The sequence below is a fragment of the Ips typographus genome, linkage group LG14, assembly GCF_016097725.1.
Source record: "Ips typographus isolate SLU linkage group LG14, UJ_Ityp_2.0, whole genome shotgun sequence".
Classification (NCBI taxonomy): domain Eukaryota; kingdom Metazoa; phylum Arthropoda; class Insecta; order Coleoptera; family Curculionidae; genus Ips; species Ips typographus.
In genome coordinates, this window is record NC_138435.1 from 648,162 (window position 1) to 659,850 (window position 11,689).

General features: G+C 37.3%; 3 protein-coding genes across 5 annotated transcripts; 2 read left to right on the top strand and 1 right to left on the bottom strand.

Moving 5' to 3' along the window:
• Positions 1–500: 500 nt before the first annotated feature.
• LOC145737808 (zinc finger TRAF-type-containing protein 1 homolog) lies at positions 501–3,766 on the bottom strand. Its single transcript, XM_081992637.1, has 6 exons — positions 3,376–3,766; positions 1,749–1,987; positions 1,484–1,695; positions 1,266–1,426; positions 1,009–1,211; positions 501–954 (listed from the first exon to the last, which is right to left on the bottom strand). The coding sequence occupies exons 1-6, from the start codon at positions 3,589–3,591 to the stop codon at positions 927–929; spliced, it is 1,059 nt and encodes a 352-aa protein (XP_081848763.1). The 5' UTR covers positions 3,592–3,766; the 3' UTR covers positions 501–926.
• A 206-nt stretch (positions 3,767–3,972) lies between these two features.
• foi (solute carrier family 39 fear-of-intimacy) lies at positions 3,973–7,898 on the top strand. 3 transcript variants are annotated; one of them, XM_081992631.1, is made up of 10 exons: positions 3,973–4,189; positions 4,240–4,388; positions 4,832–5,001; positions 5,053–5,362; positions 5,638–5,944; positions 6,004–6,212; positions 6,295–6,406; positions 6,461–6,681; positions 6,785–7,049; positions 7,100–7,898. In XM_081992631.1, the coding sequence occupies exons 3-10, from the start codon at positions 4,838–4,840 to the stop codon at positions 7,324–7,326; spliced, it is 1,815 nt and encodes a 604-aa protein (XP_081848757.1). In that variant the 5' UTR covers positions 3,973–4,189; positions 4,240–4,388; positions 4,832–4,837; the 3' UTR covers positions 7,327–7,898. The 3 variants fall into 3 exon arrangements, with proteins under 3 accessions (XP_081848757.1, XP_081848759.1, XP_081848758.1); XM_081992633.1 differs by having other exon boundaries at positions 4,247–4,388; XM_081992632.1 differs by having other exon boundaries at positions 4,265–4,388.
• A 144-nt stretch (positions 7,899–8,042) lies between these two features.
• LOC145737815 (cytochrome c oxidase subunit 6C-like) lies at positions 8,043–11,274 on the top strand. The gene is made up of 3 exons (XM_081992647.1): positions 8,043–8,205; positions 10,644–10,813; positions 11,133–11,274. Exons 1-3 carry the CDS (start codon positions 8,077–8,079, stop codon positions 11,203–11,205), a joined length of 372 nt encoding a protein of 123 aa, XP_081848773.1. The 5' UTR covers positions 8,043–8,076; the 3' UTR covers positions 11,206–11,274.
• Positions 11,275–11,689: the final 415 nt, after the last annotated feature.

The following is an 11,689-nucleotide window of genomic DNA, read 5'->3' on the forward strand; positions in this document are numbered from 1 at the left end:
AATAGCAAATTTAGTTTTCTTGACAATTGGTGAATGACGGAAAGAATTATCAAAAATAACCAAAACTTACCTTATCGCGTTTCTGCTCTCCTGATCATATGCTCGCTCGAGTTTCTCTAAAAATCGTGATCAGAAAAAAAAAGGTGCTGCTGGTCAAAAATTCCAATATGGCGGAAATAGTGGTGGGGACATTTGTGTTTGTTTGTATTGTGGAAATTGAGCTTTTTTAGGATTGAATTTTTACGGTTTAAAATCGAAACTTGAGGTTATTTGCGTAAGTTATTTTTACTTAAAAACTAAAAAATGAGTAAAATTATGAAAATTTACTTAAAAACAGAAAATTGATCGATCAGTCATGAAAATTGGTTTAAAACAAAAAAATGAGCAAAATCATGAAAATTGATCAAAATCACGAAAATTGGTCCAAAATATATTATTATACCCTTCCCACACCATACTTAACCTGGTTAATATACAGAGAGTGAATAAAACAACATGAATGTGGGTTCAAATATAAATTTGCGTTTTTAATAACGTAAAATAATTTCTTAATACCGAAACCCCTTAAAAGATATAAGTGAATAAAATATACATTCTCGTAAATATGGCCGCCATATTTACCACTACTTACACACAAATAGATTAATTAACAAAATAAATATAAATGTTTTATATAATTGATATGCGGTAAATAAATATATTTTAGATCAACAAAAAAAAAATTAAAAATAGCATTGTTATAAATACATTCAAGTGTTGTAACTTAAAAACATTTCCGAAAAAATCAAAATATAAAAAAATATAATGTATAAGAGATCCTTCACACGATAATTTTTGTGAAAAAATCTGTAGGATTTAATAATAATTATATTATACACGTATAGAGCACAATATGAGTTTCAGATATTGCTTGAGCTGAGAGTTGCCTACTTTGAAGCTAAAAACATTATTAATCTGAAAATTCAATAATTTTAGCACTTTAATGGTTTGACACATTTGACGTAGTACCTGAAATTAATAGTTTTGGCTGCCAGTAATCGGTTGCATTCGGCAGTGTCCGGCAGGGGCAAGGTGACGTAGGGACTCTCGTTATTTTGCTCGGTAAAGTCAAACTCGTAGATCCTCGGTTTGACTTTGATATCCCCCACTGGGCCTCTGAGCACAATGTAGTTCAGACTGAGAGGCGTCGGGGATTTTGATTTTAAAATCAACTAAAAAATTAATAAGTAAGAAAAACTCATTAGTTTTTGACATTAGACTTGTACTTGGTAGGTCATGTCGCGATCGGAACTTTGCGTAGGATCTTTTTGACAGTCGTTGATGCGCGCCTTCACCACCCACTGATTGTTGAAGGCCGAGAAACGGGACGATTCGTAAAACAATCGATGCACAAACTCATCAGTACGGTACGGTTTCAGTTGGATTTCTAGAATTGCACGACAGTTTGAATTTGACAGTACACGCTTGACAGTAACTGAAATACCGTTAAAAGTGATCTTTTCGTAGCCCAACAGATCGAAAATATTGTCGTAGAGCTTCTTTTCCTCTGTCATTTCCTGGTCCATGGCTAGAAGCGAATCCATCACTTCGGCACCAGTACGATGGGGATGGGCGCACTGATTCTCGTGCTCTTGACGTTCGTGCTCCGGGCCCCTCCACGGACAACCGATACGACTAAATTTACACCAGGAATTCCTGCGCAAACATTGAGTGTCAAACTGACATCTGTCAAAATAAAGTCAACCAACCGTTCTTCGCATTCCTGTTCCTCGTGTCGGTCCAACGAATTTCTCGGATACTGTTTGCCGCAAAACTGACAGTCGCTAGGCAATTCGCTGACGGCATTCTCTACGGCCAAATTGCGCGTGGCCGACGTTTTCGAAATCTCGACGCGGCAACTGGGACACGTCGCCATCTCGTCCCGTAATCTGGCGTCGGCCAGCACGTGCGTGAAACATCCCGCGCACATCAAGTGACCGTTGACACACTGGCCGAGAGAGAGAGGGAAAAACAAAAAAGTTAGATCGCACATTTTGACAGTTTGACAAATTTTAACAAAAAAAAACTTATAAATTAATTGGTGCAGCTCCGTATACATGCACAGTCCACGACCTGAAAAAGAAAATAATTGCGATTATCTGTCACTTGGGAGTGTCAAATTGCTCGTTTTGTTATACTGTACCTTGATAAAAAAATTACTCTATAAGTCTGTTCGCAGAGAGAATCACGAATACGTCATAATCACGTGGGAATTCAACCAATAAAACTTCAGACATTTACTCTTTCTAAACCAATCAGGGATTGCTTCTGCAAACAGACCTAATATTAACTAACCACACAACAATAAACATCCCTGATTTAATAATTTGATGTCATCGAGACTTACCCTTACCTGATATTCATACTTACTCAACATATGTACATTAAATGAGGATTTTAGGGTAGGATTGAACACTACATCTAGTGAATAATACCACTACAGAAATTGATTATAAAAACCTTTATTAAATGATCGTTTCCACAGATTTGTGTGCTTTGAACTTTTAAAAGTGTACAACGAAATTGAATGACTGAAATCAGACTTATTCTTGGTGTTATCTTAAAAACTAGTGCTTTAAACGTCTAATAATTACATCATTACAAATAAATCGTTAAACAACAATAAATAACACATTTTTTTGAGTTGTCTTAATTCTAGTGTGGAAGAGAAATGCTGTTTTTTCTACTGACTAGATTGAAATGGATAGTTTTTCTTTTATATTCAGACAAAACTTTGATTATTGAGTACTTTTCATCCTAAAGAGTTCTAAAAAACTCCACACTCTTGACAGTTCAGATCACGTGACAGCGAATAGGTTAAGTGACAAACCGGTCACGTGATCAACCGTCAAACAAACTCGAATAGGGTTTTTCACGTATGTAGTGTACAAAACAAACAACAAACACCCACAGTATACCAAAAAAAAAAAAAAATCCCCAAAATCAAAACTGTCAAATAAATCAAAGTCGTCAGCCATTTTGTGAGTTTCTAGCCTAGGCCTACTTGATTATGTTTCTGACACTTGTCACGTGATCATAGCAAACAAAAAACAAGTAATGCCCACGTGATTACGTTGTACTAGTTTTGCTAATCTAATTATAGAATTGTTTAAGTAATTTCCATTTTAAACATCCCAAGGGGACAAAAGTAAATTTAGACCTGTAGTAAAGTTTACTTCTGCGTCGTATTTTTAGCTGCAAGAAAAAAAATCAATACCTCCTGCTAATGCGCCCTGAAGGGGCGCTGTCAGCAGCAGCATATCGAACAAAGAGAACCAAAACCAACCCCCCCCTTTCTATAAATTACGTAACTTTAAACAAAAACTACGCACTTACCTGATAAACAGCCGCCCTGGGCAGATCTAAACAAACTGCGCAGCAAAGAATTCCGCCCAGCCGATCTTCGAGTTTGTATTTCTTTTCGTCGGTGCTGGGCTTGGAAACTTTACGTTTCTTCGCCTCGGGCTCGCCAAATTCGTCCTTTTTCTCTTGCGACTCGCCCATTTCGATCGGCTGTTCGCCACTGGAACTAGCGATTTCCTGTTCGGACATTATCCAAATTGAGTTGAACCTACACGATTCCACGAACTTGACCAAAACACTAAACAGCTGACTGAATTCGACGTCGTCGTGATGCACGAATCGCAACCAAAAACCAGCTGACGTCAGTCGCGAGTTGTGGCGTTTGTACGGTAGGGGACGCTCGCATTTCTCCCACCCTTTTTGCCTGTTGCCGGACACACTCCAACTTTATGTTATTTTATTCCTTTACCCCATTTAAGAGCAAAAAAACTGTAGTTAAGTTAATTCACTAGTCCTGTAAATAAATTCACTGCAAGTTCCTATCACTAACTGGTTAATAGTGATTGGTGAAAAACCTTAAATTTGTAGGGTTGGCAACGCTGCCCGACCGGCCAAACCATCCCCTCCATCTGTGATCTGTCATTTCTAGTAAGTTGGGTTAGGCGAGTAGTCACGTGACAGTCCCGGCATTTTCGAAACGTATGGCCACGTGGTTAAGGGTCACTCGACACCGTAACAAAAAAAACTAGTCCAGTGGATTTGTTTTACTATTATTATTCTTGAAATTAGTCCATTCAGTTCTTTCCTATTACAGGAAGTACTGTAGTACCAGTGTATCAAATTTCCTGTAAGTTGATAAACAATAATTATCCTATTCAGGGTTTACAGTCATAAAAGTGGTTAGGGTGCAATTTTGCAATAGTGGCAGATTGTCCAGAGGGGTGAACACCAGGAAGGTGAAAAGGCGGGTTGAAACATTGGCATTAACGCCGAAAAGTGGTAAAAACCAACCTACACCAAAAATACTCTAAACTTGTCCATAAAAGGTAAGCACCTGTGTGTATTAATATTTAGTTTTAGTCATCTTCAAATTGTATTTATTACGTTTAATCTGAACTCAATCCAACCATCAAGGCCAAGGATATGTTATCAATCAAAATTCTGCCTGGTTAACATAATTTCAGCATTTCATACAAAAAATGTCCACACACCAAATTTGATTAAGTAGTACAATTAGGTAACGTGTGGGCACCATTGTGTTATTTAAATTCCACTGTAGTTTTAACCTTTTTTAATAACATTGAATTACCTAATATAACAGTATGGAATGTTTTATTATGACTCATTTCAAGTGTATTAATTTTGGTTGAAAATTTGGCAACCATGTTAGAGGAACTGTCAAAAAAAAGTAGGGTTAGGTTAAATGTAATGTCAATAAGAAGGGGTTTTTTTAAACTGTTTTTGCACACTGATTTTTCTTGTATTACAGAGAGAAATGTCACATAGTTTGCTATCCGTGTGCATTTTCTGTTTTGTTTGTGCTACACATTCGCCGTGTGCATCGCACGCCGCCATCGGCCATGTTGAACAACACCGCCATGACGGTTACAAGGATCCAAACATTCCGGTAATTGAGGCAAATCACGAGTTATCCTTCAGGTAAAAGCAAAAAAACCCGCAACTTTGCCTCGCTTAACTGGCTTGTTTCAGGGATAAACGATACACGAGCACCAGTCAGGACAGTCCCGTCAAAACGAACGAAATTGCACCCACAAATCGTTTGGTGACGGACGAAAACGACGACCCCAGCTCATCAAACCTACTTCCTAATCGCGAAACGGAAATTTTGCAACGAATTTTCGCGGAATTTGGCGAAGGCGACAAAATGAACTCGAAAAATCTCCGAAAACTGATAAAAAAACTCGATTTGTTGCACGTTTTATCCGAAAAACTGGGACACGACTTGGACACGGTCGATGTGAGAAAAGAAGCGAGAGAAGTAGAACGAAACAACGTCACCGTAAGTTGTTGTATACAGGGGGCCTATTCTTGAAAGCAGAGAATGGAATTCTCAAGAAAAGTGTTGATAGAATGTGACAGGAACCCGCCATTGTCAGCTTCTTCTGTCACATTCTACAGGTCTTTTTCTTGATAATTTCCTTCCCTCGTTTCAAGAATACGCACCCAGGCTCGCACAGGAGCAGAGCGTGTTTGACATCATGATGACGTAATTTGTCCAACTGTCAAATTACATCATTGAAACGTCAAAAAAAAGTAATTTTAAAACCTTTGTAGTGTATGAACAAGGAGACAATCGGCATTTTACAACAAACCCCCGAACTAAATCATACAACTTTTACGGAAGTCTGTCCGATTTTAATGTACGGTTTGCTATCGCAAACTTGTTTGGAGACAGGAAAAGTGGAATTTTTTGACGTCTCCACCCCGAAATCTGACGGAATCGAACCAAAAATCTGGCTCTATTCCAGTTTAGCCGTGTTGCTAATCAGTATTTGCGGCATAGGCGCTTTGATCATTATTCCACTGATGCAAAAACGTTTCTACAAACCGTTGATACAGTTTCTAGTGGCATTAGCCGTTGGTAAGTTTGTTTTTGACGTCACAATGACGTGTTTTGTCAACTGTTTGGTTTGTAACCAGGTACATTGGCTGGTGATGCTTTTCTTCATCTGTTGCCGCACGCAATGGGAGCGGACGGTCACCATGGAGATGATCATCATAGCCACCTGGCAAACACGTGGAAGGGCTTGGTTGCCATGCTGGGATTGACGTTTTTCTTTTTCATGGAAAGACTGATTTTTGTGGCGGGGAAATGGCGAAAAAACCAGCAGAAACATAACACAGTCACTGTAAGTTGGTTTGGCAACACTGTTGTATTATTTGACAATTTTAAAAATCAAGTCCATGTTTATGGTTTGTGATTGTTTTCAGCACGCCCACGTACAAATTTACGACGATATTGGCGAAAGACGAAACTCGACCCAATGCATGGACCGTTACAACGATTCGCCATTTTGCTACAAAGACATTTTACCCGATCCTAGTAGGTTTGATTAATTAACTGTAATTTGTTGGTGTAAACACCAGATTTGAGCAGGTACAAAAACCGATTTGCAATTGAAAAATTCTCGTTCGCCCACTTTCGAAAAGTTGGAAACGAACCAAAACTTATCGGAGGGCGATACAATTTCGACGCCCTGTATCGAGACGAAAATGCTGCCGCACGAGCACGAAGACATCCGAGTGATTGTGAGGGAGCACGCCACTGACCATCACGGCCACTCCCACAAGCACGGTCACGTACATTCCGCTCCTCAGGTAAGATAGAGCAAAAACGTGTGTAGTGACGTCATACTAATTTCGTTTGAGTTTCACTATATTATTGGAAACTGACGTCATTGTCACAGCCTACTATTTCTAGGACTATTCATCCGTGGCGTGGATGGTAATAATGGGTGACGGGTTGCATAACTTTACCGACGGTATGGCGATCGGTGCGGCGTTTGCCAGTGGCGTAGCCGGTGGTTTTTCCACCACAGTGGCGGTGTTTTGTCACGAATTGCCGCACGAACTGGGCGACTTTGCCATGCTCCTCAAAGCGGGCATGAGCATCAAGCAGGCGTTGTTTTACAATCTACTGTCAAGCGGTTTGTGCATTCTGGGTAATTTTGTCGGGCTCTATTTGGGTAAGAAAATATATGAAAAAAAAAAAAAATGACAAAAAAACAAATGACAGGCAACACGGAATCGGCCAATCAGTGGGTGTTTGCAGCGGCGGCCGGTACATTTATCTACATCGCTTTGGTAGATATGATTCCCGAGCTGAGTTCCGCCCACGAAGACGAAGAAAATTTGATTCAGTACTTTTTGCATTTGAGCGGTCTTTTGATCGGTGTTGCCATTATGACAGTTATCGCCCTCTATGAGGAGGATTTAAAACATATTTTCCAGGATCCTGAATGAAAGTACTTACAAGGACAATAATGCAGCTATTTTTTTTTGTTTTACATTTTAAGATTTAACTCGAATATATATAACCTAACTTTAGACAGCTAAAACATGCCCTGTTCAATGACTTTACAGGGTAATTTCAAGTGTTCCATTAAACTGGATCTTTTACTGTAAATTTGGATTTGTATAGTAATTTCAAGTTCCTAAACGACTAATTTTGTTATTTTTTCTACCATCTTACTGTTACAGTACCACAGGATCAATGACGGTAAACAGTAAAGAATTGCGCAATTGATCATATTTAGATTATTGTTTCCGCCGGGAAACAAAATCGCCCCATCCAGCAATCCTTGACTGTTTACCGTTCTTGCCACAGGATTAGCATTTTTACAAGTAGGCCAGTTGTACATGTTGCCACATATGCAACCAACTGTACATACCGCCATTTTTTTATTATTATTACTGTCATTGTAAATAGACACTATATTCAGTTTTTTTTTGAATTGGTTCTCGAGAGTAGAATTTTTTTATGTAAACGATTTACTGTATTAATTTTTGTAATTAAACCCATTAATGTTTTACAACCGTTTTTCTTTAACCGACAAACAGAAATGGAAAATTATAAATAACATTTTATGAGGATTTATTTCGGTATTATCTAATCAAGAAAACCGATAAAATAAATACACCTGAACTCATACCCAATTTACACGGTGATACTGTGCGGATTATTGATATTCTGCTATACGCAAGTAGAGTGTAATGTATTTAGTACACTCTGTATTTAATATGTTTACTCGTTGCGCACACAGCTACAAGGAAGATCGATCATTTTCTAAAATTAAGTACGTGTACAGTTTTGGTACGGAAATTACACACAAAATAGAAAATGTAAGTATTAATTTCTTGCAATATTTAAGTCTTTTAATTGGTTTGGTAATAAAATATTGTAATTTATGGCATAACAATAATTATTAGATTTATGACAGTTTTAGAGATATTTTTGGAAACCTTATTAATTTTCCTATCCGATAACCTAAAAAAACACTGTCAAGTCGGGTACAGTCAGGCAGAAAAGCGGTGTCAAGTTTAAATTGCCAGAAACACTGAAAGAACAGTCAGGGACAAAATCGTTGATAAAACCCACTTGGAGTGAGAAAATGACAGTTTTAAGTACATTTTTGGAATCCTCACTAAATTTCCTATCCAATAACCTCAAAAAACACTACAAAATTTAGTACAGTCAGGGAGAAAAGCGGTGCCAAATTTTAAACTTCCAGAAACACAGTTTGAAAGGACAGTTAGAGACAAAATCACTTGTAAAACCCACTTGGAGTAACAAAATGACAGTTTTAAGCACATTTTTGGAATCCTCATTAAATTTCCTATCCAATAACCTCAAAAAACACTACAAAATTTAGTACAGTCAGGGAGAAAAGTGGTGTCAAAGTTTGAACTTCCAGAAACACAGTTTGAATAAACAGTCCAAGACAAAATCACTTGTAAAACCCACTTGGAGTAACAAAATGACAGTTTTAAGCACATTTTTGGAATCCTCATTAAATTTCCTATCCAATAACCCCAAAAAACACTACAAAATTTAGTACAGTCAGGGAGAAAAGCGGTGTCAAAGTTTGAACTGCCAGAAACACAGTTTGAAAAAACAGTCAGAGACAAAATCACTTGTAAAACTCACTTGAAGTAACAAAATGACAGTTTTAAGCACATTTTTGGAATCCTCATTAAATTTCCTATCCAATAACCTCAAAAAACACTACAAAATTTAGTACAGTCAGGGAGAAAAGTGGTGTCAAAGTTTGAACTTCCAGAAACACAGTTTGAATAAACAGTCCAAGACAAAATCACTTGTAAAACCCACTTGGAGTAACAAAATGACAGTTTTAAGCACATTTTTGGAATCCTCATTAAATTTCCTATCCAATAACCCCAAAAAACACTACAAAATTTAGTACAGTCAGGGAGAAAAGCGGTGTCAAAGTTTGAACTGCCAGAAACACAGTTTGAAAGGACATTCAGAGACAAAATCACTTGTAAAACCCACTTGGAGTAACAAAATGACAGTTTTAAGCACATTTTTGGAATCCTCATTAAATTTCCTATCCAATAACCTCAAAAAAACACTACAAAATTTAGTACAGTCAGGGAGAAAAGTGGTGTCAAAGTTTGAACTGCCAGAAACACAGTTTGAATAAACGGTCAAAGACAAAATCACTTGTAAAACCCACTTGGAGTGAGAAAATGACAGTTTTAAGCACATTTTTGGAATCCTCATTAAATTTCCTATCCAATAACCTGAAAAAACACTACAAAATATGGTACAGTCAGGGAGAAATGCGGTGCCAAATTTTAAACTCCCAGAAACACAGTTTGAATAAACAGTCAAAGACAAAATTACTTGTAAAACCCACTTGGAGTAACAAAATGACAGTTTTAAGCACATTTTTGGAATCCTCATTAAATTTCCTATCCAATAACCTCAAAAAACACTACAAAATTTAGTACAGTCAGGGAGAAAAGTGGTGTCAAAGTTTGAACTTCCAGAAACACAGTTTGAAAGGACATTCAGAGACAAAATCACTTGTAAAACCCACTTGGAGTAACAAAATGACAGTTTTAAGCACATTTTTGGAATCCTCATTAAATTTCCTATCCAATAACCTCAAAAAACACTACAAAATTTAGTACAGTCAGGGAGAAAAGTGGTGTCAAAGTTTGAACTCCCAGAAACACAGTTTGAAAGGACAGTCAGAGACAAAATCACTTGTAAAACCCGCTTGGAGTAACAAAATGACAGTTTTAAGCACATTTTTGGAATCCTCATTAAATTTCCTATCCAATAACCTCAAAAAACACTACAAAATTTAGTACAGTCAGGGAGAAAAGCGGTGTCAAAGTTTGAACTCCCAGAAACACAGTTTGAATAAACAGTCAAAGACAAAATCACTTGTAAAACCCACTTGGAGTGAGAAAATGACAGTTTTAAGCACATTTTTGGAATCCTCACTAAATTTCCTATCTAAAAACACTACAAAATATGGTACAGTCAGGGAGAAAAGCGGTGCCAAATTTAAAAAAAACAGTCAGGTACAAAATCGCTTGTAAAACCCACTAGACCAAATTAAGAGTGTAGAAATATTAATATTTTACGAGAATCACCCGGTATACAGTCCACATAAACACATTTCCTGTGTCTGTATATGTATCGGTAATAGATAAAAATAAGTCTGAAATCCTTGTGCAAAACGCGTCAAAAATCACGTATACACGGCACAGTTTAATACAGGGTGACTCAAAAACTAAAATTCTAGAACATGTCCTCCGACGTTGCCAAGTTGCCGAAACCGCAACTAAGAGGTCTCCTACACTCGTCCATCAAGAAACACCTGATTTTGGTTGGAATTAATATCACCATAGCCGCTGTGTTGTTTAAAAAGTTTTTCAACGACGCCCGAAAACAGAATTATGCTGATTTTTACAAGTAAGTTTGATTCTGTTATAAGGTTTGTTCCCAGAAATCAGAAACAGTAAATGTCACGTGACTATGACGTTTTCTGACTTGTGGCCAATGGACGTGTTCGTTTTCAAGCTGAATGGAGCGAGCAGAGCGTTATTGACGTCACAATGACGTAGTTTGGCAAAACCATAGATTGACCAATTGTCAAACTACGTCATTGTGACGTCAATAACGCTCTGCTCGCTCCATGGAGCTTGAAAACGAATGCGGCCTATATTTCTCTGATTACTAGTTGGAGATTCTCCCTGGGAACAAACCTGTAAAATTCGTTTTTTTTTTCCAGAACTTACGACATTGAGAAGGAGTTTGATGGGATGCGCAAAAAAGGACTGTTTGATTCCTGTCCTAGTGATTAAACAGGGTCACGAAAACCATCAGTATTAGTGTTTATAGAATTTGTTAGTTGAATAAATTATTTAACCTCAGTAAGTAGTATTTTTGACAGTTAATCTGAAAATGTTTGTCTGTGTGTGTGTAATGAAGATTTTCAACTGCGTAAATCGCAACACTGTTCCTCTTGATTGGTCAAAAAAGCAGCTTTTTTTGAACCAAATCACGTTGCTGGGATTTAGGCAATCTTAACCAAAAATCTTTGAAATTTGATGTCTAAATTAGCAATACAAAACCACATACCGGTAAATTGATTCACTCCTACAGAACAGTTGCAATCTTCTTCCTAAACAGCTAACCAATAAATAAACAATACCGCTGATTATCATCACAGTTTCCACTTTGCACACATTATGCAACACAAAATCCTCAATTTTACAAACACAAACTAAAATGACTTAACAATAAAAATAAACAATTGTTTTAGGTTAGGTTTGCTGTCAAAAATCA

What these genes read in the sequence shown, in the direction of transcription:
- LOC145737808 (XM_081992637.1), bottom strand. Translation starts at nt 3,591, where the DNA reads ATGTCCGAACAGGAAATCGCTAGTTCCAGTGGCGAACAGCCGATCGAA. An exon ending in GAACAGGAATGCGAAGAACG is followed by an intron (nt 1,696 to 1,748) that starts GTTGGTTGACTT and finishes ATGTTTGCGCAG; the next exon opens with GAATTCCTGGTGTAAATTTA. An exon ending in CGAAAAGATCACTTTTAACG is followed by an intron (nt 1,427 to 1,483) that starts GTATTTCAGTTA and finishes GTGCAATTCTAG; the next exon opens with AAATCCAACTGAAACCGTAC.
- foi (XM_081992631.1), top strand. Translation starts at nt 4,838, where the DNA reads ATGTCACATAGTTTGCTATCCGTGTGCATTTTCTGTTTTGTTTGTGCT. An exon ending in AGAAACATAACACAGTCACT is followed by an intron (nt 6,213 to 6,294) that starts GTAAGTTGGTTT and finishes GATTGTTTTCAG; the next exon opens with CACGCCCACGTACAAATTTA. An exon ending in ACGTACATTCCGCTCCTCAG is followed by an intron (nt 6,682 to 6,784) that starts GTAAGATAGAGC and finishes TACTATTTCTAG; the next exon opens with GACTATTCATCCGTGGCGTG.
- LOC145737815 (XM_081992647.1), top strand. Translation starts at nt 8,077, where the DNA reads ATGTATTTAGTACACTCTGTATTTAATATGTTTACTCGTTGCGCACAC. An exon ending in TTACACACAAAATAGAAAAT is followed by an intron (nt 8,206 to 10,643) that starts GTAAGTATTAAT and finishes CTAAAATTCTAG; the next exon opens with AACATGTCCTCCGACGTTGC. An exon ending in AATTATGCTGATTTTTACAA is followed by an intron (nt 10,814 to 11,132) that starts GTAAGTTTGATT and finishes TTTTTTTTCCAG; the next exon opens with AACTTACGACATTGAGAAGG.